This window comes from Chiroxiphia lanceolata, chromosome Z (genome assembly GCF_009829145.1).
Source record: "Chiroxiphia lanceolata isolate bChiLan1 chromosome Z, bChiLan1.pri, whole genome shotgun sequence".
Taxonomy (NCBI): Eukaryota; Metazoa; Chordata; class Aves; order Passeriformes; family Pipridae; genus Chiroxiphia; species Chiroxiphia lanceolata.
The window spans coordinates 48,513,651-48,538,346 of NC_045671.1; the positions used below are offsets into that span (position 1 = coordinate 48,513,651).

General features: G+C 38.1%; 2 protein-coding genes across 20 annotated transcripts in view; both read right to left on the reverse strand.

Moving 5' to 3' along the window:
• Positions 1-27: 27 nt before the first annotated feature.
• On the reverse strand, positions 28-11,028 carry MACIR (macrophage immunometabolism regulator). Of its 6 annotated transcripts, none has more exons than XM_032675230.1 (2): positions 11,012-11,028; positions 28-2,363 (listed from the first exon to the last, which is right to left on the reverse strand). In XM_032675230.1, the coding sequence occupies exon 2, from the start codon at positions 2,340-2,342 to the stop codon at positions 1,719-1,721; it is 624 nt and encodes a 207-aa protein (XP_032531121.1). In that variant the 5' UTR covers positions 2,343-2,363; positions 11,012-11,028; the 3' UTR covers positions 28-1,718. The 6 variants fall into 6 exon arrangements, with proteins under 6 accessions (XP_032531121.1, XP_032531124.1, XP_032531123.1 ...); XM_032675233.1 differs by lacking the exon at positions 11,012-11,028 and adding an exon at positions 10,347-10,513; XM_032675232.1 differs by lacking the exon at positions 11,012-11,028 and adding an exon at positions 10,153-10,241.
• Positions 11,029-15,089: 4,061 nt separating this feature from the next.
• Positions 15,090-24,696, reverse strand: part of PPIP5K2 (diphosphoinositol pentakisphosphate kinase 2) — a 47,521-nt gene continuing 37,914 nt past the window's right edge. For 3 of the 14 annotated variants that reach the window (XM_032675198.1, XM_032675200.1, XM_032675197.1), the window contains 5 exons: positions 24,021-24,140; positions 23,085-23,147; positions 19,111-19,242; positions 17,432-17,560; positions 15,090-16,833 (listed from right to left, as the gene is read on the reverse strand). In XM_032675198.1, the coding sequence (XP_032531089.1) occupies positions 16,730-16,833; positions 17,432-17,560; positions 19,111-19,242; positions 23,085-23,147; positions 24,021-24,140 (548 nt within the window). In that variant the 3' untranslated portion in view covers positions 15,090-16,729. The other 11 variants (XM_032675202.1, XM_032675199.1, XM_032675205.1 and 8 more) reach the window with 8 other exon arrangements.

Genomic DNA, 24,696 nt, shown 5'->3' on the forward strand with positions numbered 1-24,696 from the left:
CTGCATAGCAAAAGACTCCACAACAAAAGCTGTTTATACCACCTTTTTTATTTTTCAGCCAGAAATACATTTTCCTTGGGTATTTCAATAAACAATGGTGTTTATTCCTTAAACAAAACCCCCATCTCTTTGGCATCTGACCATACTCTGTTTTTCAAACTAAAGACTATATAGGAAGACTTTACTTTCAAGGTCATTGTTTGATACATTAAATTTACACAGGTGTAGTTAACTTTCAAAAATACACTTTTTTTGTAATGTTTCTAACAAACCTAAACAAAAGATAACCCAACCACAAAATGCTCACTACTGGGCTGCCTTCATTTAAAACTGTGGAGTAAGTGACAGAATTAGAACTTTTCATTTTCCATAGCACATGCACTAACTAGTGCTTTCTATTCATTCTGAGTGATAAGCAAACAAACAAAACAAATCTTAATTCTATCAGAAACAACTGATCAAATCATTTAGATTTAAAACCAGCATGACATTACTTTTAACTTCTGCAGAGGTCATCAGCCAAAATCAAGTTGCACACTCCTTCAGTAACAGACTGCATCTAAAAAAAAAAGTATGAAAACTAGTTTTCGTTTTTAAACATAAGTTATTAAAATGTTTCAAATACATCTAGGAATACAGCTGTCAAAACCTGTGTTTGATGTCATGTTTGGATAAAAATTCATTAAGTAACAAAAGTAAGCTGGTGTATTCAATCTACTCTGTTGAATAATCCAGGATTATCTCTTCAATGTCGATACAGAAATAATTCACTTGCACCCTGTCAAATAAAATCAGCCCTCCAGATCTCAAGTGTGCAGTGCTTCAAGTCAACAGAATTTCCAAATCTATGCTGAAGTTATTTGACACCTTCTGCTACTATATATGGTAGAGAAATCATAAATTAAAACCAAAAACATTACTGATATACCAGTGCAGACATTCCAGTTTGTCTCTCAAGACAATGTAAAAAATAAAATCAACAATAACAAAAAAATCTTCACTCCTCAAAAGATTTGCTTTAAAGAACCCAAATATTCATTCTGAACATGTTTTATAGGAAAGGCAAAGCAATTGCTTCCATGCAGAGATTAAAAAAAAATAACTGAAGAGGATTCAAGTAGCAAAGGTTTGCTTTATGAGCAAATCTCACCCTTATCACGAGCACAAGCACAGTCTAAAAATGTTTGAACTAGATTGTTTAAATAGAAAGTGATTTATTCAGTCACTTTCCATGTTGTCAAAACCCATTCATTTTCCTACAGAATACAGAAACAGAAAGTAAAACCAAAGAACCTCCTAAACTTGAGTACTTATCCAAGAGCAGTTTCTAAGGTCAAGCCAGAATTAGCAACAACCAAGCAGACATCACCAATTTTTCAGTGTTAAATTACTGTAAATAGTAGATATAGCTGTACAAAAAAAAAAAAACAAAACCAAAAATCAAAAGCTTTTTTTTTTTTTTTTTAAACATGTCCAAAGAAATATCCACTGATTGCAGTCAAATTTGCATCAGAGGCTTCTTGCTCAGGAAAGATTTCTCCCTCCAAGTATTTGTAACACATTGCATTGCCAAGACTCTATTCAAATAAATTACTTTCTGGTAATATTTAGCTGATACAACCACCTACAATGTGGACAGTCATGTACACAGTACAACAGTGGATTTTTGCAGCAACAGAGAAAGGACGAGAAATCATTTCTAAGTTCAAGATGACAGCTCATGTGCTATTCCTTGCAAACATACGGTCCCCTCTAAGGGTGAGGTGTTGGAGCTGGTATTGTAGCACTTCTGTGTCAGCAGGTTCCTTAGTGCTCATTTTGTCTAAATTGAGGTAGTCCAGGGATTTTGAATGAGCCCTTTTACCTTTCAAAAGGCAGAGAGGCAGGGGACCATGAAGTGCCTTGTAAGGTTCATATGGTAAAGCTTTATTGCATTTATCCCCTGAGCTGGGCATCCGCCTCCTCCTCCTCCCATTTACTGCTGGGATTTCATATGGCTGGTAGTACCTACTTCTCGTTTTGTACAAACGGGAGGAGCGTGCAAGTCCTGGATCCAGCTGCTTGGAGCGCAAGTTTGGCCCAGATTCTCCTTTGTTCTCTTCAGCTCCTGTACATTTCTGGGCTAATTTCAGCAGCTCCTCTCCGGTTGTGAAGCCCACCAGGTAGTTAGAATTCATGTGGAGAATCTGGTATCCTGCAACTGTCCGCCGCATGGGTGAGCAGGGGGTACTGGAACAGCGGGGTTTTTCAGCTTCTGTCCTGCCTGCAGAGCCCACCTCTGCAAGAGGTACAGGGAGAGTGGACAGGGCAGTTCTGGACTCTCCATTTATGTCAATTTCCATTTTAAACACAAGGCTATCCTCCTAAAAATAAAAAGAGCTTGGTCAGAAAATAGAGCCTTTATGCAACACAGGGAGCTGAGAGAGGATCGCAAAAATGGGATTTTGTATCACCCAGACCAGTACTTCTCTATTCAGCCTTGACTTATGCTCAGCAGGATGTCACACAAGCCACTACCACCTCTAACATGGAAAGATGTGGTCACTATCACAGCAAATATACACCAGTATACTCCAGAAAACAGGAAAGCCTTCTTTTCATTTCTTTGTTTTCAGTATCATCTAAACCATCTCAGTGACACAGCTACTTCACAAAACAGAAAGGTCACATTTTTTTCCAAATCCATGCTTTCTTCATTGTCAACCTCACCTTTGCTCTAAACAGAATCTAGTGGCTCTCTAGTCAGTACAGTAAACAAAAAAATTCAGCATAGTTATGTCATATTCAAAGGCAATGAAACTCGAAGAAGAAAGCAAATTTACTATCCAAGTGTCAAGCGGAAACAATTCTGAAATTCTTTTTACATGACCATAAACCACATTCAAAAGTTCAGTAATGCTTCACAAATGAAACTGACTTAAAACTTGCTATTAACAATTTTTAAACTGCTACTTGCTGCCATTCTGAGGCTTAGGAGGTCACAGGACAAGTAGTAAAGCAGCATCAAACAAGGAAACACTTTATTCAATCTTCTGCAATTAGATGCAAATATCACTTGGCAAAAAAAAAAAATATTCTACCCTTATGAAAAATTTGTTTCTGTTCAGGGATTGAGAAGGAGCAGTTCAAGTAATGTTCCCAACTCTGCTTCCCTGCTTAGTCTCAAACCAACGTGTTGCCTCCTATGCTAATAAACTAGGAGCAAACAAAATCTCCATAGTTCTGCTGAAGAGGATTTTATTTGCTATTAACAAACTTCTATATGGAGAGACTATTAGTAATGTTCCTTCAGTCTTAAGTCTTTTTAATTCTCACAATCATGGTCTGCTTAAGATTCTTCATTACCAATTTTCGTGTAGCATAACTTTTACAGATACACTTCATCAGTGAGCTTTTAAGCACTTTTGGGTTGGACTGGATGATCTCCAAAGGTCCCTTCCAACTGTAACAACTCTGTAATTCTGTGAATCAAGCAATACAGCTAATACAGCAAAAGCTAAATAAAAAATTAAAATACCAAACACTGAAATTTCTCACTGAAAAAAGTCCACATAAAACTCAATAATGTTGCCAATTATACTTATCTGAATTCAATGTATATTTATGGAGTCAATTAACACTTTCAGAATAGTGGAAGCAGTTGTTGTTTCCTACTGTAGCACCATACCAAGCAATGAGACAACAAATTTGATGAGGTTTCAGCCACTTAGTCAAAGACACTAATGGCAACTTCTTAAGTAGAAATTTTGCACCATCAGCAACCATGATTACTGGAGGCATAGCACAAAAATTTCTCATTGAAACTTTCAGCTATCCTATGGATTTAGCCAAGAAATCCTCAGTATCTGTTCTTGCTTGTTTTTACCCTGCAGTTTAGAAATCTTTCCAGGAACCTTCCACAAAGACTCAACTTGTTCTGTTAAAAGAAATGGAAATTATGCTACAAAAAAGTATAAATAAAATAGTCATACAGCAAGGTTGGAAATTAATCATATTATCTAGTCACACATAAACAGGAAAACCAACAAAAAAACCCCCAAAATTAACAATCACCTGCAACAGCAATACGTGCCCTAAAGAAAGGGAAGGAGGAAGAAATGTCGTCATGGACTTTTCGAGTTAAAGCCTTGAGAACCTGAAAGCAACACAAAGGCCCTTCTCAGAACACACCTTTCAAAATGCACCTTTCAAACTTCTGTTCGAAACATGGGGGTGTGTGCACTGATAACAGAAAACAACTTCAAAAAATAAGCAAGCAGGAGGGAAGGAGTCAGCAGCTCACCGCCCAACAATTACCCCTCACTGGCAAAACTCACTACAAACCAAACTCAGAGCAGAGAAGCCTTCAAGAGAGAAAGCTCCAGCCTGTTCTTCAGCCTGGAACTGCAGAACTCCCGTTTCTGTGCTCCAGTTTGAAGAACAGCCCTAAAACCAAGAAATCTGTCAGACACTCAAAAGCATCAGTAGCACCAGAAGCTGGAGCCATAGACATGAAAAGCTCAAGGGAACAGCACTACTGGCTGGTGACAGGAATGACTGTCCAGTCCCACAGGCAGAGGTCCAAAACTCAGTATGTACGTGCTCAGTTGTTCTTTCCCAAGACTTTTAAATGCGAGTTAACTCAAGCTGTCATATGGCTTCAACATGCTTATCAGGCAAAAAAACCATTTCTACAGTTATAAAGCACTTGATGACTTCTGTTATGTTCACTGGTGTTTAGTAGTGTAAGCTCATCAGTAATTCTCAGCAGCAACTACAATACTGGAAAAAACAGTACTTCAGTTTAAAAAGATTATTTCTTCAGATCGCAGCTGGTTTGTCTTCTTGTTTGTCAAAGAGAATAACAGAGTGATGCCAATTCAAGGTAATTCATAATTAAAGATTTATTACTGAATCAAAGCAAAGAGAAGAGGAACAAGATGGCATATCCTCTCCTTTGTTGTTCCTCCACACATTTAAAAAATACAGAAAATAACTAAAAATAACAGTTACCAAGAGGATTCACTTGACCAATACACACCAGAAGTGCTTCCAGTATACAATTCACTCCAGTAAAATTTTACAAGGTTTTATCAATTCTCTTTGTAATATAAAGCAAGCTCTGCATAAAAATTAATCTGGCCCAATCCAGCTAAATAAGGATAATGTTGTCTAAAACACAGAGCCAAGAAACAGTGAAGGGAAATCCTAGATCAAATACTATAAATCATTGTATGACCTCAAAGAATACATTAATATGCTTGGGATAGTTCTTTGAGGTTAAAACCCTCAAAATCGCCACATTTTGCAAATACAAGGGCTTTCTGATTATTGAATTATTGACACAAAGGTGTCAGATACCACTTAACGCCATTCCCACAGCAAGGGACAAATGAAAACCAGGCATGTATGACACATTAATGCCTGACATCACACCATGCTATAATATATGCATTGTAAATCATTTGTTGCTGAAATGCATTCTCACCATGTGCCTCACTGCACTCAATAACATCTTCTGTTTGGGTTATTTTTTCTGTTACATTTATTACCCACTGTCTTTCTGAGGAGAGAAATGTGACTTAAGAATATAAAATTTTTACTCAGAATTTAAAGACAAACAAAGATGAAGAGGTGTCTCCCTTCACACTCCCATGTTCTGTAAAAATTTTGCATTATTTTGAAACTACCATCATCAACTGCTCTCAACAAAATAACTGCTTCCTTGTAAGTTGGCATTTCTTGTTACTTATCTTCTCACCTAGGCTCTGAACTGATTTGAGAAGATGCCCTTTTTTGTTTTAGATAAGCACTGAATTTCTGTCCATCCAGCAAGCAGATTTTACTTTTTCTTAAGAATCAATCTTTTATTTCCCCCTATTGCCTGTAGGCAACAATATTTGTTAAGAACCACTGAGATCTATCTAATTGATAAAATGGCTGTAATCCAACAAGCAAACGGCAGAATGGAGATGGCAACAGATTCAGTTACACCAACTCTGTAAAAGAGTCAAACGTACTGAATAGGAGATATAAGGTCAGTTTTGACTTTCCCTTCTCTATGCTGCTATAACTCAATATATACATTGCACTTAAAAGATATAATGTTTGTCTATCAAGCATCAGCAGTAAGTGAAGTCACCCAGCATGTGTGAAGAACATGTGAACTCAGTCACACACTTTTAATCATTTCAATTGTCTCTGTTTGTGAAGGGCAAAAAATAAGGCCTACATCTTTCCCCCGGCAGTCTGGAAAAAAATCACCGATACATAGTAAGTGCTCTTGGAAATCCCTTATTGTTTCTCTGTCACTGAAATGTGCTGATGGAGTTACATATTTGTACAGCAAAATTTTCTGAAAATAATTATTTCCAACCTGCAACTAAACAAACTGAAGTATTTGGGTGAAATGGAAGAAAAAAAATCAAGCTAAAACCCAGCTACACAAGAGCATCCACAAAAGGGCCACATTTATTTTTCTAAAGCTGGGGCAGCAAGGCCTCAAGGACCTTGAGATGTGTCAGCTCCCAGGCTCTTCCAGGGCAAGTTAGTGATATTGTTGCCCACTCTTCCAGAGAAGGATACTTGTTTTTAGTCATCCTCTTTCCCTTCGCTGAAGGGACTTAGACTACTATGTTGCTTCACAGTGCTTTGTTTTACAGACTGATACCATGTTTGTAGAGACATGAGTTAAAAAAAAAATAAATCACAGAGAACAAGCATGAAAGGGATGAATAAAATACACACATTCTTCGACAGCTCTTTCTCTTAGAAGAAATTCCAAAGTACTCTAAGCTAAAGAGAACTGAGGTAACATTAAATAGTTGCACTGCATAAGACAACATTCAAATGGAGTAAGAACTAAGTTTAGGACAGATTTCCTTCCTCAGAATCACATGCAAGAAAATGAAATCATGCATAAGGCATATGTTATAATCCTACAGGCCCTAAGAAAACAGACGAATGGATATTACTGAATTAATATAGCCAGTGCAGTAACTGCAGAATGTGATATAAAACAAAAGCCCACAAAACAATGAGTAAAATGGGGTGGGGTGATAGGGGAGTTTTGGAGGGGGGTGATCTTGTCAACAGGTAAAGTGTTAAGCCACTCAGCTCTCCAGTATACTAGACAATAAATACCACATGGTTGACATAGAACTAGGAATTATAATATATTTTCAAAAAGAAGATTACATGAATTTCTAACAATGTGTTCCTACTCTGAGTACCAAGAACTATTTAACCAGTTTGTTAATTCTTGTCATTAATGTAGCTTTAAACAGAAAACAATTATGACCCAGGAAACTACCTTTTAAAATTAAGGAGGATCTTAAGTGCACTACTGAGGAACTACAATTAGCAACTCCAGTGACTAGCTCAGACCAGACCAGCATGGCAGAGCATACAATTTACACAAAAGAGAGACAGATGGAATGTCAAGAGTCTGACTGGCCTAATGAATTTTGTATGAGCAGACTTAGGAAGCAGGAAAAGTAAAAGCAAATGGTGGGAAAGAAGGCCACTTTAACATCCCTTTGCCAAGTAATACTAGATGGAAGTGTTTAACAGAGGATAACTTCTCTCAAATATTTAGTCTTTCATAGGAACAATGGGACTTTCTTGCTGGATGGAATCACAGATGAACACTCACTCTGTCAGCAAAATGATGCTCCTGGCCAGCATAAAGGTGGTTGTTTACCATTGTTACTCATCAAAAGATGAAACAGTGAGATACACATAAAGAACCTGATGCATATTGTAAAACATAGTTTTTATTCTTTAGCTAGCTAGTAAGTAAGAGACAGTTTTCCTTGTAATTGCATTTCTATTTCTCTGTATTTCCTGTCTTCATTTTTTCATCAGTCAGTATCTAAGTTTCATTTTGAAAGTTCTCTCTAGTTTCAGGTTAGCCCACTTAGAAAAAAAAAAACGAACAATCTGACTTGTCAATAAAAAACTAAACTGCCTTTCAGAAATAATAGATAGGAAACAAAACAGAACAAAAAAGCAGAGTATTTAAAGTATTACAGATTTCACTGCATAAATACTTATTTTTGTCTTTAAAAACCAAAATGCCAATGGGACTAAAGATCTGCATTGGTTTTATGTCAGAAAAGAAATTCATGTTGGGGAGTATTCTCTATTGCCAAATCTCAAAATACAGCTCTGTGACATTTTTTTGAAACTATCAACCTAAACAACCATACTAAGCCCTTTGAGACTCAGAACAGCTAATCAAATAAATACACTTTAAAAAATAAGACCTACTTAAAGATATCAAGAAAAACATGTTTAATCTATGCAATTTAGTTTTCTGAGTTTTATTTTTTAACAGAAGCACTTCAAACTGCTAGTTCTTTGTCTTAACTTGATACAATCTGCAGCAGATATTTAGATATTTGTTGGGAGGGTGTATAATTCGTTTATACTATCACACCACTAAAGGTCACTTCCTCCAGTTCAAGAGAGTTACATATACAAAGGCTTTAAAGTTGTCTGCCTACTTCTCAAATGCTCCTTCCCTATCGAAATGCTACCTGAGAGCAAGTATTTAAGTAATGCAAGTATGGAATAATAATTATTAAAAGTCCAACAGCACATGAAGGCACAGTAAATTTCTATTAAACTTACAACTAGTGCAAACAGAAATCTTTGTCCCAGAACACTGAGTTCATCTGACTTTGCCATAACACACTGCGTTTGCATGTGATAATGCATGCCTGGTGGCTAGACCAGCAGCATAAGGCTAGTCAAAGAAGAGATTACAGAGAAAGCCACGCTATAATGTCAGCGCTGTTATGCAAGACCTTAATTTCAGTGATTGCACTGCCACTGCCTCATTTCTCTCCGCTTCACAGCCACTACAAGAACTGCCCTCCTTCATCTTCATTATTCTAAAAAAGGCTCTCCCTCAAGGGGGAAAAAAATAAAATTAAGCAAGCACACCACGTCACACAGAATATGGTTCAAAATACACCAACAGCAGGAGGGTGGTGGTGGGAGGAGCAGCTTTCTGCCATCGATTTATTTCTGCAGGCAGCTATGCCAGCACATATGCATGGGTGTGCATGACACACTGGCCCACTCTGGAGAACACCCTGACAAAGACATGTTCATGGGAAACATCTGCTACTGTACATAATTTCCTATTTTCCTTATAATAGCTACATACACACACTGGTGCCAGATAAACCCCTATGTAAAATAGCATATAAATAACATATATAAACAATTAAGACCTGCTGTAGACCATTCAAAACAGCACCTCAACTGTACAGAGACACTCCCCCAATATCTTAATATGCAGAGACAGCATTGGCAAAACATACCTACAACGAACCAAAGCAGCTGAGCAAGTTCCATACTCTGTAAAGCAACTCTTCAGTGCACCTGAGAGCGCACAAGGGCAGTCAGCAAGCATCACAGGCAGCACAGTGAACATTTAAACACAACTCCCAGCCTCTCTTTACTCTTCACTAAGCAAGACTTATTACAGAGAAATACAGTTACGCATAGAAAGCTGGGCACTAGTGCATTTTGTTACTAGTGAGGTCATATTCAAGTTTATCACTTGCCTGAGCATGGAGACTGCCCGTGGCGATAAGTTGCAATTGAAGAGATGTATAAATGGTTATGTATACTAAAAACATACATATAAATACATATATATACTAACACTAGATACAGGATGTAACAGGTGAACTCTGCGGCTTTTCCACCGCTCACACCGCTACTCCTGACTGGCAGAGAAAGCGCGCTGGAGAGGCCTCTCCGCAGGCTGCAGGCCCTGCACACACGGCACTCCCCGCACACACACGGTGGCCGGGACCAGCGCCACGGTGTCCTCCCAGACCCGCCCTGCTCCTCCTGCCGGCCCAGCCCCGCCGCGCCCGGGGCCGCGATCCTCGGCTCTGCCCCGGCCCCGCCGCCCGGGGCGGCCCCGCCGCGGCTCTGAGGGCACAGAGGCGCCAGGGCCGCCGCCCGCGGGAGGCCCAGGCCGCGCCGAGCGGCTCCCCCCGATCGGGGACGGCATCCCCGCGGCTCCCCGGCGGGCCCACCGCGCACCGCGCCCGCCCTGCGGCACCTCCCTGGGCCCGGGCCCAGTCGCCGACCCCGCTCCAGGAGCCGCAGGCAGGGCCCGGGGCTCCATCCCCTCCCGCCCGGTCCTACCTGCGGCCGGCGCGCGGGGCGCGGGGCCCGGGCGGAGGAGCGGCCGGGGCGGCGAGCAGGGACCCCACTTCCCCCGGGCCCGCCCGGCGCGGGCTGAGGGCGGAGCGGCCGCGACACGCCGCGGAGCCGCCGCCGAGCGCCGCCCGCCCTTCCCCGCCCTCCGCGGCCGCAGCCGGCTCCTGCTCTCATCCCACCTGTGCTGATACTCCTTAACAAGCTTTAGTGTCGCATGTCATTTCTCTTCGAACACGACTCTGAGGATGGATTGAGTAACCATTTCTCGAGTAACCATCTCTTGCTGACTCGCTCTTCCCTGAAATACCGCCTGTCTCCACCCATAACCCCTGTGGTATCTCATGCACACAAAGTTTGGACATGGTTTATGTGTAACTAGGTAATATGAGTAATTGGATGTTGCCCATGCAAAGGCCATGCTCTGTCTTCCCTCTCATCCCAGTGGTCCTGCCAAGAGGGTTGCAGGTCATTTGGTCTTCAATTGCAGAGAAGGGTGTTGGCATTCCCTATGCACCCAGACTAGCCAACCATTGTGCACCCAGATGCTCCTGGAATTTGCGTTTGTTGGAAATTCTCACCTAGGACAAACAATGGAGACGTGAAGAACAAGGTCTTTGTACAGAATTTTAATTAAAGGCTCTGCAAGCCCTTAAGAGTCACTGAGATTGTGAGTTCACAAAAGTGTTCTAAGAACTAAATTAGTAAATTCAGTACAGAATATGGAGAATATATCTGGTCAAGCAGCAGTGTAAGAACCCACACAGAGATTAGCTAAGTTGGTTGGAGCATGGTGCTAATAATGCCAAAGTTATGGTTTTGATCCATGTACAGGCCATTCACTTACGAGTTGCACTTGATGATCCTTGTAGACCCTTTCCAACTCAGAATATTCTCTGAAAATGAAGCTGGAGTGTAATTCAGAGGCATTATGATGCTCTGTGTTGCTTACAGTACATAAACTCCTTTGGTTCATGTTGACATCTGCACTATCAGCCTGAGCCAGATATCCCACCTATGTTGTTCTGTGGTATAAACGAGGCTATAAACTCTTAAGAATCAGTATATCCCAACTTTCCCCCCAAAGAACTTCCTCCCAACAACTTCCCCCTCTTGCTGTCCATGAGTTGTCAGGTTCAGAGATGAAGTTCCAAGGAGAGGGCAGGCAGTAGTGGTCATTGACTTCAGGAGGCAACAAATGCTTGGGGGTGGTCATAATATGTTCTGGCTGCGTTTAAAAGAAAGAATGCTTTACAGACTAGCAGTTCTGTGCATCCTCCCCCTGCCCCAATCAGATATATTATTATTTAATTAGCTGTAATATTGTCATGGTTTGAGATACCCCAAAATCCAATTCTCTAGTCCAAGCCCCCCTCCCACATCTAAACCTAGTGTAAGATGTGTTTTTTCCCCGACAAAACACACCAGACTCAAAGTGGGGGAAAGGGAATATATTACAATGACTGTACAAATAAATACTACAATACATTATATACAACCTTAGCTATCTCTACCATGACATAAGTAGTTACAATGGATCAAATCTCTTCTCCCCTCCAAATAAAAGTCCAGGAGGGAAGAAGGACAGATCCCTTCCACATTTAGGGCAGCAGCTCCTCTTCTGTCTTCCATGCAGCAGTTGCAACTGGATTGTTGTAGCTGGATCTCTTTTCGATACACACAAGGGGGTCTCCAAGCCCCTTGGCTCTCCTTCGACTCCAAGCGAAGGTCTCACCTGTGGGCTGCCAGCAGGGACAAAACTCGCTTCACCACAGGTATATCACAAAATGTGAAAGTCCCTTCCTCAGGGGATTCACCCCTGAGTTAGAACATCCTGGGCAGCTTTCAGTTGAAAGTCCTTGCCTCAAGAGTTCCACCAGAGCTCCTGTGCTCTGTCTCAAGTGCCAATGTGGCAGCAGCAGTGAGGGGAGCAAGGTCACCCCCCTCTGCATTCTATCCGGCCGTCCCGGTGCAGCTCCGGGACGTCTTTGAGCTTCTTAGTTCTTCTCTTTCCGGTACTGCTGTACTCCAAGACTCTTTTAAGTAAGAGTTTATCATCTTCCTCCTTTCTCGGAGTTCTCAAAGGAGTTTGGGGGGGGGGGGGTGGTGTCTGGTTCAGTTCTTATCTGTCCTGGCTCTCTGCCACCTTCTCCGGCCAGTGTTGCTTCTGCCGCCGCTGTTGCTGTTCTGTCTCCGCTGCCCACGGTGGAGAAAACATCTCCCGGCTTAACTACAGGCACTTACCCCACCCTAACACTCTTCCAAGTCTCTGCAGTCCCCCGCTGGGGGCCTGGGGGGGCCCCAGAGGCCCCAAGGGGCTCCGGGCCCCTTTCCTCGTGGCAGTCAGAACATGGCTACTTCTTCTTCGACTCAACTACAACTCTTCTTTTCCTTTGGTTGTGATATGTTTATATTTTGCAGAAGCACTCATTGGACAAAACTTCAAAACTTCAGGAGTTACCACCCCCTGGGGGTTACCACTTTCAACTGCAGGGGGAAAACCTGGTTGAAACTACTACAAATATTCAATAACATTCATCACACTGACAGAATTAACCTGATGTAAAATTCTTAAATTTCTACATATCAAAAGAAAAGCAGATCCTGACAACTTCTCCTAAGGACAGTTTCCACATTCCACACCAAATATTTGAAAATAAAACCTACAGCTTCCTAAATCCCTAAATTCCTAAATCATTTTCAAAGTTCTGCATTTTCCATGCAACCAGGATTTTCCCCAGACTGACTACTGTATTTCAATGCTTTTTTTGCAATGTTTTTTCAAATAATTCAAGATTTTGTATGAAGAACAGAGATATTTTGAGGAGCTTGGGCTTTGTTTTCCCACCTAAGATCTTAACACTTTTTAGTGCCACGGCAACCGTGGCACAACAAAACAGACCATTACAGACCATTTTCTCTGCATGGTCACCCTGGCCAGAACATGAAGTAATCTACATCTCACAGTGGCTGTGCTCATCAGTAGCTTCTCAGATCAATGACAGTCAATTGGAATAACATTACAATGCCATATGGAAAAGAAAACATAGTATTAAAGGTAAAACACATAGAAAAAGGGCTCAATTTCTATTATTCTCTGCAGGTTCTTCCTTATTTATTACCCTAAGAGAGCTTTTATCAAAAAGCTTTTTTCCCTTGCTATTCCTGTATTTCAGGTTTGTACGCTGGAAACTGCTATGGTATTTTGAGCATTAATGAAGTTATTAATCATAAGGGCTGAAAGCTGAACAATTTAGAGAATATTTACTCAGTGTTTTTCGTTGGTTCTTTGCACATGGATTTATTCCAAAGACTAATGAAACAAACATTTTTTATTAAATATTCACTTACCCTTATGAAGAATTGTAGCCATTATTTTGAAAATCTGAATTTTGCTGGAAATCCATAACCATGCGTGGCATAGTGACAAACAACTTTTTAATTCAGCCTATTTTTATTTTTTCTAAGTAAGTACACTTTAGGACTGGTTTTGTATTAAAACAGAATTTAAGTTTCTTGAAAGGTCTTCTACCTCTTTTATGATATGGATGTTCTCTGTATTCATTGCATGCTCCTCCTCCTAGGCCCACATTTGATGGCATTCACACACACATTCCTTTATTTATAGATAAAATATTTGGTTTATTTTTTTATTCAACATCTGTTTTTCACAGTAATGCACTCTAGACTGCTTTGTTATTACACCACTTTCTGTATTTCAGAGCACAAGAACACAGTAAAATTTGTCCTCTTCATAAAACCAAGTAAAATTAAAATCATTATTTAAAAATAAAAGAAAACATGAACAACTACTAGAAAGTACATGTTTTTTCTTTCACTGTTTTTTGCAGAATTGACTTTTTGAAAAAGTTTTTGCATTTTTTGTTTTAGCAAATTACTTGTGGGTCTGTCAACAATGTAATTGCTGTAAATTGATAAAGAAAAAATACAAGGAAAACAAAGGAATATTATGCTTCCCTCTGTGCTGGATGACAGAAAACAGTGTTAAATCCCTACATTCTGCCACTTGTCTATGGCACTGAAATGGCTATTAGAAATCTTTGTTACATCTCTTCTGCAATCTTCCTTTGAACTCTGGTTTTGATGCTATTGTTCAGTGTATGATCATTATTTTTGACATATCATTATATAAGGATATGTATGATAATTATTTTTTGTATGCACACCTGCCTAGCCTTGTTTATATGGATTTTTACACAGCTGAACTTTGAAAGAACATCTACTTTCCCTTAAAAATTTTACCTAGCTGGACAATTACATAACTGAAATTTATGTCTTTATTATAATAAAGAAACATAAAACAAGAATTAAAAGTAATTTTAGGAGCTTTCACAAACATTTTTGTGGCTTGGCCTATTTGGTAATGCTGCTTCTTAAAGAAATGCTAAATGATTACTTAAACTATATTGCAGTGGCAGTATTTTGGGAGTTACAGGCATATTCAACCACTGGTTTTCTGTAAGCATATTCTTTGACCACTGTCAAATCTGGCTGGAATAGGATGTAGAGCTCAAAAAGTTTAATGTGAGACAGTGCAACTACGTAAAGGAACTGGTCTAAAAACACACTGAAATCTGCTGAGTCCATGTTCTGCCCTACTTTAAGTGTACCATTACAAAGTAGAAGAGCCCTCCCTCCCTGTGGTTCTGTGTTTGCTGTTACCATTCCGGAACATGAAGACACCCTGCAGAATGCTGGACTACTGTTTAGCTATTTAAGGACTGATTTAATCATAAAATGATATTGTCATTTCCTTTGAGTCATGTCCTTTACCACCGAGAGAAATTTTGGCTTATTTGTAAATTAATGGCTTATCTGCAAATTGTTTTCCACTGAGACTACTGCATCAACTACCCACTATATTTCACAGCACTTTAAAAAAAAAAAACCACAATGGAGAGAAGTTGCCAGCGACCTTGTTTTTTTATTCAGGAGCACATAAAAAAAACTTATGCCACAGCTTTGGTTGACTGGAATGATAGGCATACTTAAATTTTAACTTTTTTTTTTTTAAATGGTAAACAAGTGTACATTCAGTTGTGTGCAAGACCAACACTGTCAATAACACAATTACGCTACAGAAAATGAAATGTTTGAAGTATATAGCTGTGAAAACCTTCATATTTTTGGTAATTAACCAGCATTGTTAGCATTTGTCTGCAGAAGCCATTACATATATGGTAAACACTGAAAACAGACCCTGTGGCAAAGTGAATGTAATTATAGTTGCACTGGCTCTGGAGAAAAGGAAGAGCCCTACTTAAACATATTACTCATAAGCTATGTCTTCCGCAACTTAAACATGAAAGAATTACCTAACTCATAGTTCTTACTACTCAGCCACTTGAACTTAAAAAAGTGGACAGTTTCGTACATCTGGGATAATTACAATTCAGTAATTTTTCATGCCACAGAAAGAGTTGCTTAGACTGGATGATTATTCTATATAACCCCATAACTCCATGTTCTACTTCTAACATCTCTTATAAAATCTTTTTTTTTTTTTTTTTTCTTTTTTTAATGAGATCTGCTCACAACCACCTAGACTGGAAGGAGAGAGGTATGAAAATCCCCAGGCAGTGATGAATCCTGAGTATTCTACAACAGTATGCACTGATTTCCGGTAGTCCAAAGCCTCTCTCTACTATGAAGGGATGATAATAAAGCATAGATGGAATATTTACAATTTTTAGAATAAACCTACCAGCAGAACAACTGTAACCATTTCTCATTCTACAAAATCTGCTTTTTAATATCACCTTTTTGTAGAAACATATGGCAAAGAACATAAAACTGTCTTTTTTAGTAAACAAAAGAAGGTTTTGATAAAAGCACATAGAAGACAGTTTCATCTGCTGGATGATGAGGTACAGGTACCCGTATACAAACATGTATACTAAATAATAAAAAGAGAAGGTGTATTTGAATGTTACAGGTCTGACGTAAACACAGAAAAAAAATGAGAGTAGTCAAAAGTGCTGATACATTAACTCACTCCATCATGCCTAATTATTGCAGCATATATGATATAAAATAATTAAAATGCAGAAATATCTGCTTGCCTTCAAACCAGGCAGAAGAGATATCTTTGGAAATGTAGTTAAATTAAAAAAAGGTCAAGATGTGTGTTACATTTCAGCCTACAGAAGAAATTCACAGATTTTAAAGTCCTGAATAAAGAAGTTTATGATGACAACAGAAAATGCATTACAGTGACGTAAACAGAGCCACTGTAGCACATACCATTTTCTTTTTGTACAGGTTTACAGTAGATATTTAAAGACATAGAAAAGTTTCATGTGCAGCTTTTCCATTAAAGGTGTGCAGTTCATCAAACTGATAAATATATTTCCTGAAATAATTTAGAGAATGAGAAAAGACACTTGATCTAAACATGTAGTGTGCACACTAGTTAACCACAAATAAGCTTAAGATTCTTAAGTGCACTATGAGCTGCAGACATGAATGGCTTTTAAAAGCTCAGTAAGTTAGCTGAACTCACACTAAAGTGAACATTTAAGGAGTTGTTTCCAGTTTTGTCTGATCATTTCTTCTCGGAAAGAGTCTCACCACCAAGTTCTACCTCTACTGAGGCCTCTTCAAGAGATAGCTTAACATCAGATGCATTAACAGGAGATCCAGGGATAGCTGTGCAGACAGAGAGGAAAAAAAAGCATTAGGTTTTATGTTTAATATTCACGCTAAAAAGCATCAAAAGTGTGTATTACCTAGCACAGAAACACAAACAAGCTGCACTAGCTAATTAAATCAGAAACCCACATGGAATTTGTTCTCTAAATAGCACAACCAAAAGCAGACAGTATAGCTGGCCAACAGTTCAGACTAAACATACTAATGATTGAATGCATTATTGTGTTATTGGCAGCTTCAGTCAGAACCTGGTTACAGAGCTCTACAGTAAATGTTCAGAAAACAGTCTAGAAATTCTGCCATTTAAATAAATAAATTCCTTTGTTTTACTTGGAGATAGCTGGAAATGCTGTCTACTTCAAAACAAAACCCCATGAATTTTCAGCCCATAGAAATTGAAACAATTTAGAGGATAAGGGAAAGTAAGTAATAACAGTTTTACTGCTAAAACTATTTGTGCAGTGCTATTGAGTTCTTGCTGATCCACAAAATGATCCCACTTACACAGACAGCGAATCTTAAGAAATAGCTGCCCTACAAAATCATTCTGGAAAGAATCAAGGTAGTCATTCTGCCTCTGACAGAGGTTACTTACATAAGGTTGGTTTCTCTATTGCTAGCCTTTCAGGCAAAGTTTCAAGTGGAGTTGGTTGAATTTTTGCAGGGGTATATGTATTTAAAGAAATTTTTCTTCCTGAAAGTGGCATCATGTAAGTTGGAGAAGCTGAAATGGTGGGAAAAAAAGAATATACACATCATTTAACAACAAAAATACTCTCACCCAAGCCAAACATCAAAAGCAGCAGCCATAGGACTGTGTATCTGTCCAGACATAGACACCACCATCACACAGCTCGGCTGCCCATTTTTGACTATGGTGTCAAAATTTCTCAACATGAAAGACAAATCTAAAAATCTCCCTTTTATTTAAGAAAGCAACACAATGAGTTCATGCTGCTAAGGAAGCTAAGCTGAATTTCAGTAACACTGCCTTGCCAGAAGATTAGCGAAAGCATTAGTGCTACTTCTCGTAGGTTATGAAAATTGCACCTGAGTAGGCATTTAGTCCAAAATGTCTGTGAAAAATGCACACAAAACATTTATCTCCAGACAACCTCTAAGCAGTACAGGAAAACAGCTGGAGAGCGAAGAACGTATGGCCTTAATTGTATCAGGTCTAATTTCCAACCACTCCTCTGTAGAAAGGTGACAACCATATGTTAGGAGTGTGACCAGGGTTTTTTAAAGTATTTTTTCATCTTGTGTATTCTCAACTCTGAACAGATTTTGATGACAAATTTCCTCACCAGCATAACAAGGCATTTTGCATAGCTAAGAATTTTCATATACTTCATATACAGTAGCATCAGTTTTCTTAAATTGCTCATCTTCTTTCTCAGATACAGACGGCCTATTCTATCAGTTTAGCTACTGATTAAAACTAAACCGTATAAAATAACAGGAAGAAAAAGGAAAAATCCTGTAACAGAAAAAAGAAAAATCCTAACAGATTTTGTATCAGTAATTGTTTCTGCGTATAAGTTTTCTGATCAAAACATGAGTCTTTAGACACTTCCTCAACAAGAATGATTTTCAATCACCTGACACATTGATTATAAGCATCCTAATATGGAGATGACCTAAATCTGACCTAACTTAAACCACTTCCAAAGACACAGCAGCAGAATCACAATGGGAAGTCATCTTCCCAGAGATGTGCACATGGATAGAACTTAGTTGTATTTCATTTCAAGCTCATTTAAACTTCAAACATGCAGCACAAACTACCAAAAAGTTCAGTAACTGCAAGGCTCTCTACAGGTGAAACCCCAAGTAATATTAAAAGAAACAGGAAATAACACATTTTTAAGTGTAAATGCAACACTCCTCTGCTGTGGTTACTGTCAGCACAACAGCCCAGTATAAAGCTGGAAATACTGAATGCTCAGTAAAAAGTATGACCTGTGACTCAGCTGACAGTGTGGACAGAACAAAGGAGTCAATGTAATAGTAAGGGAAATAAACCTACTATGATTGCATTAAATCCTTAATTTAATACCCCAACAATGTCTCAACAGAGACATTACTACAATGAATTATGACAGTATCCATACCCACAAAAGGATACTGCAAAATTTAGAATTATAGTTTATGTACATTTTCATTTTCTTAAAAGCAGTATCCTTAGTTTAATTGTTAGCTGTAAAACATTGCAAAAATTAGACAGTATTCAAGAATTTAAAATTAACAATAAATACAAACTAAAACCAGTACATGTCTCCTGTAGATTTTCCCTTGATGGAGCAGCAACAGAGGCAAGAAATTCATCCACCTGCTTCAGAGACAAGGAATTATGTAGAGTTTCCAAAGGGCAAATAGAAGGCACCATGGAATACAGTTCAAAACCTAAAAGAAAAATAATAAAAAAGAGAGATTTCCAAACATAAGACAGGATTTAAGCTCTTGCATATGCAAGTATTAATGCATGATAAAAAGTATTTTACATTAGTACATGCAGATAGGACCCTTGAAATCACTGAAATTAAATATCACAGGAGTTGGAACAAAATGGGCCAGTTTCCAGGGTGCGCTAAACTAAAGACACCATGTAACATACCATGGGATACAAATTCCCTGTACACATGAAGTACATGTGTACACACAAACTATTCAAACATTAGAACTGTGCTCTACTCCCAAATCAGTTAATGAAAGATAATTTTCCTTTAAGACAAACTCAGTAGATCACTACAAAAAAAAGTCAGGAAAAGACAGTATTTCTCCTACTCATTCTCATACCTGGCACATGACTAAATAGATAGATAACTCATTCATGCAAGAAAATAGGATATAGCTATTTTGTCAACTGTTAGCAGACAAGAGCTAAAAATGCTACATCTTCCAAGAAAGAAATTTGCAGAATTCACGTTCTATCATCTTCAGTATTCTGTGAAAATAAACTGTTGCCTTTAATATCAAAGGAAAACCACTGTTAGCATTTTTTGTACCTTGAGATTACATGTTTTTACTTTCTAAGAGAGATTTACACCTACCTTTATGCATTTAAAAACAGTACTTAGAAGACTAGAGGTTTCATATATTAGAAGAGGTAAGTAAAGCAACCCAAAAATCTAAAAATTTATTGGACTTTGCTTTTCTATGTTAGTATTGATCATACACTAACCATGCATATCCATATTACTAGCAGACTAAAAAGCATTTCAACATCTTGGCTAAAAAAAATTTGCAGTTCTATAAAGTGATGCAAGTTTGATAACTCAATGAACAGCTCTTCATCCAATTGCATTTCAGAAGAGGAAAATATGTCCATTAGTGTTTTCAACATTCAGCTGTAATGCTACAACTTTGCAATTCAATACAGTAAATTTATTTTAAGTAAATGAAGAAGCAATAGTGAATGAAATAATGTTTAGAATTTCAGTCCAAGGCACATTTATTAGAGATAGCATTACGACTGTGAACTGTTCTTTCCCATAAGATAATAAGCAACAATATTCCTGTGATATGCAATGTTCCCCATTCATTCCCCATTAGTGCTTTGCATAGAGAAGTAATTCAACAAGGTTTCAACCCCAGAATGTCTCTATGTATATCTTTATTATTAGATCCACCTTGGCCAATACTCAAATTTCCGGGACAATTGGTACAAATATACAATCAACTGAAGTGTACTCATGTCAGCTTCATTTAGATTATAAACAAAATGTTGCATTTCATAAAAACTTGGTTTCTGTGTACAAAAGAAGCACCACAATATAATTAATTTCTATTCTCCTACAAAGGCAGTAGCTAAGCTTCAGTGTAAGCACTAAGATGTTTGGCATACATATTAATATCCTAAATGATTATTTGCATGCATGCAAAGCACAAACCCTTTCGTTGCATTACAGTGAAATGTAAGATTTTTCTCTTTACCTTGACAGAAAAGTCACCATCATTTCCATGAGAATTTATTTTTCTATTTGCAAATAACAAAGTGGGACAATGTCAGGTTAACTTTTTAGTAAATATTATTGTCATAGTGCATGTTACAGAAAACCAGGAAGGAATTTCAAAATACAGCCATGCCCTTAAAAAATAAAGGGGAGTGGGGAAGATTTTTCTTGTTTTATAAATTTCCCCTCCAAACATTTTTGTTGAGTTTTAACAATTCTGCTGTCAGGTAGTCGTATTGCAGAATGTTGTAGCAGTAACTTTACGTCTAAGGGATATGGCTTAAAAGATACTCTGGAAATCTATCTGCAGTGTTTTATTTGAATATTTTATGATAAATATTCTAGGATGTTAAGATAAATAAATTTGAAATTTTATGATGAAGAAGCCCGACAGTATCCCTTTAAAAAGGCAATTTCCTGTACATGAACAGCCTTTGAACTTTGGCTGTATTAATTCTTAACGTGTCAAAATGCAAGACAATGAAAGGGTTAACGCAGCATCTCAAAAAGCCACCCTGCTGTCTTAGATTCAAAAACTACAGACACATACCACTGGAGCCTAGAAATTCCACAGAGGAAATGGACCAGCACCTATAGAGGTGTGGGTGTTCTGCAGAGGCCCAGAAAATAAGGTAAAGCACTTTCAGAAGATACTTGTTTCACCATGTTCCTTGAACTAAAGATGGGGGGGTAGTCTGAAATGAGTTAAGAGGGTGTGATAACAACATAAAAATAAGAAAAAAAACAGAGTGAAAGGGACAAGGAGAATCAAAGTGATAGTCCAGAGGACAGACGAAACAACATCAATATGGACGTATGTTAGTAGAGAACCCTTGGAAACCTCCAATACACTCAGGGTTCAGAGGAGCTCGTACTGCATGCATTAATCTTGTCAAAGATGTGTGGTAAAACTGCTGCATTAAATGAATCTGAACAATCAATGTGATCAATACAAGCAATTTAGATCCTTTTTTAAAGAATACAGTCACAAAAAGATAGTGCTAAATGGAATAGAGAGTAATCATATTATTAGACACTGACACTCAAATGCAGTTTCTACTTTCTGAATATGTATGTTTTGGAAATATTCTTTGGTTTGAGTATAAAGACAAAAAACGGACTCCTAACTTTCCTATTTGAAATAGGACACTAGAATTGGCCTTTTAGATCAAACACAGTCTTAATGCTATTAATTCAGGCTTACTGTATCACTTTCCCTTCAAGACACACCGCAGTGCAAAAAAGTCACTATGGGTTTGTTTCTCAGCAAAGCCAAACAAAAACTCAGATTTTTTTTTAATTAACTTTGTTTTTAAACAACTATATTTTGAATCTATCATTAAAATAGTGATGATTTCCACTGCAATTTCAATATCATCACCATCAGCCACCAGTCACGCACTTTTTAAAACTGCAGTTAAGAAATCTGGAAAAGCTACGTTAAGGTCTGGTGGATGCTGAAGACTGAGTCTAGTTTTCATGAACAGGATATATTTGGGGCCTATTTAATCATGTAGAAAAGGAGGTGCAAAATATTTTGCTGAGGAAGAAAAAGACATACCTTTGTCCTGTGAGTTAAACCAGACCTTTTTTGCAAACTGAAGACAAGTTAAGTCTCACTCTTGAAGCTCAAGAGGTCAATGCTGCTCAAGAAGTCACAGCTCTCTCGCTGTGATTTTTAGTGCAATATTTAAGTAATTTGCACATCTGATGAACAGAGAAGTATGATAAGGTAAAATAAATTTTTGTCCTGTGATAACATAGCAATTTAGCAGGAATGGAACCAAAGCTTCTGCTTTAGTTTTTTTAATTTAGCGTCACTTCAAGAAGATAGTCATAAACTCCAGCTGTCAATTCAGTGATTTATTTTAGAATCAGGAGGCTCAGGGAATCAGGTCAGCAGGAGAAAGACAAAGAAGAAGTAGCAGCTATCAAGAAGTGTAATGTCCAATAAGATCAGATTTCATTCTGTGTTTATCTTGTACCATACAGTCTGATCACACAAGAAGTTGGGGAGAATAATTTATTACAGAGATCATGATTAACAGTAGCACTTTTTTTTCAAGGATTTTTCTAAGAAATGAACTTTGATGTTGTATTTATACTAATGAATGGTAAAGAAGGGATTTAGGATATCTAATGATTACAAATATATTTGGAATTGTGCTTGAAGTTAGGAACAACAGACAGTTGGATGATACTGTACACCCCATATTTTAAATAAAAATAAAAGGGATGAAGCAAGGAACCTTTTGTTTTTGTTTTCGTTTTTAAAATAAAAGCAAAACGTACCATTGGTTGGGTGTCGAGCAAATGAGATAGAAAACCTTTTAACAGCAGAACCGCGTGTGGTGTCTGAGAAAGAGAAAAACAGGTACCTGAAATTTGTAACAGCTACCAAAAGAGGGAGATTTTAAAATAGGAAAGGAAGAAGGAAGAAAAAAAGAAAATATGAGAAGGTATTAGAACTGAGTGGCATGCAGAGGGGATCAAGGAAAAGGGCAAAAATCTAAATAGAGGTTAAAAAGAAGAAAAGTTGGATTGTTGGTAACTACAAGATGTGTAATGAAGTGTATGAAAACAAGCAGAATGAGCTGGTGATTCTGGCATACAAGGTTATTTGGGTTAGAGTCGAACACTGAGTAGTGAAGTGGGGGGGAAAACAGCGTGAATAGTTTCACCTCAGTTATAAAGGTGTGCTTTGGCATCTTTACATTCGAAATCTAGCGAGAGAGTTTCTTCTCTACCCCAGATTATCCAGAACTGAAAATCTCCTGCTCCTTTGTAATCCAAACCCCACCAAAAAAAAAGGTTAGGAATCCTAAAATTTTCACCATCAGTATTTAACTTATTACTTTATAATTTCTTTCATTCCTCACATATGCGCCAAGTAATTTATTTAATTTGAAGATCAATTAGCAATGATAAAAGCCAATGTTTAAAATGGTTACAGAATTTCAAAACAAAAATTTTAGTTTACTTAAAAAATGGACTTGCTGAAATCTCCTGCCACGCCTTACAAGCCTGTGAGCTAGTGTTCAATTCAAGACAAACAAGAATTAACTGCGCTATCAAATTAAAACATAAGCAACCTACAGGCAAATAAAGAAGGAATAGAAACTCACAGAATCAATACTAAGGCAAAATATTCTAGGATTCCACCAAAATCTTTAGAAGTTCAATGTGGCACATGGGTTTGTGCGTGCATGTGCGAGAGTGTGCACATACCATCTATGAAGCCAGAAGAAGTCAGCTTTTTACGATGAGTACGAGCATAATCCTGTAGGTTAGGTGCACTTGAAGAACCCCCGAGCACTGAGGTGCTAAACAGGCCCGCACAGTGAGACCCTGATGGGAGTTAGAGAAAATACATACAACAACCAGGTGTTCGTCCATTCACATTGGGGATGCATGCAGCATGCAAGCACATGGCTCTTACCACACAAAAGGCAGCTTTTGGCAGTGCCTTGGACAGGTTCACAATATGCTTGTAATGTCAGAGTGGGACTTGTAGGCTGAAACTATCATAATTTATTGTGCTTCTACTCATGAGACAGCACCCTCTGCTCTATGTGCAAAGAGAGGATTGGCTTTAACCAAATTGAGTTCTTGTCCTGTTTTCACTTTTGGTAAAAAAAAGTTACCAGTTAGCATCAATGTAAACATAAAACAAAACAACAAAACAAAATGAAGATGATGAGGAGGAGGATGATGTGAAAGTTGTGTATTTTAAAACCTGCATTTATGAAACAAATATAAACTGGAAAGATACTGCTCACTGCTTTCATCCAAATCAACCTTTGAGATGATAGGCTGCAGTAAAGTACTCATGCATTTCCACAGACTTACTATAGGAATATTTCCCTTCTAACCCAAGAAAATGTTAACCAAATTGGAAATAACT

Excerpts from the sequence above, each read along its gene's own strand:
- MACIR (XM_032675231.1), bottom strand. The coding sequence starts at position 3,384 with ATGAAGTGTATCTGTAAAAGTTATGCTACACGAAAATTG. Across the intron at positions 2,364-3,345 it reads GTTATGCTACACGAAAATTG|GAGGATAGCCTTGTGTTTAA; the intron begins GTAATGAAGAAT and ends TTTTATTTTTAG.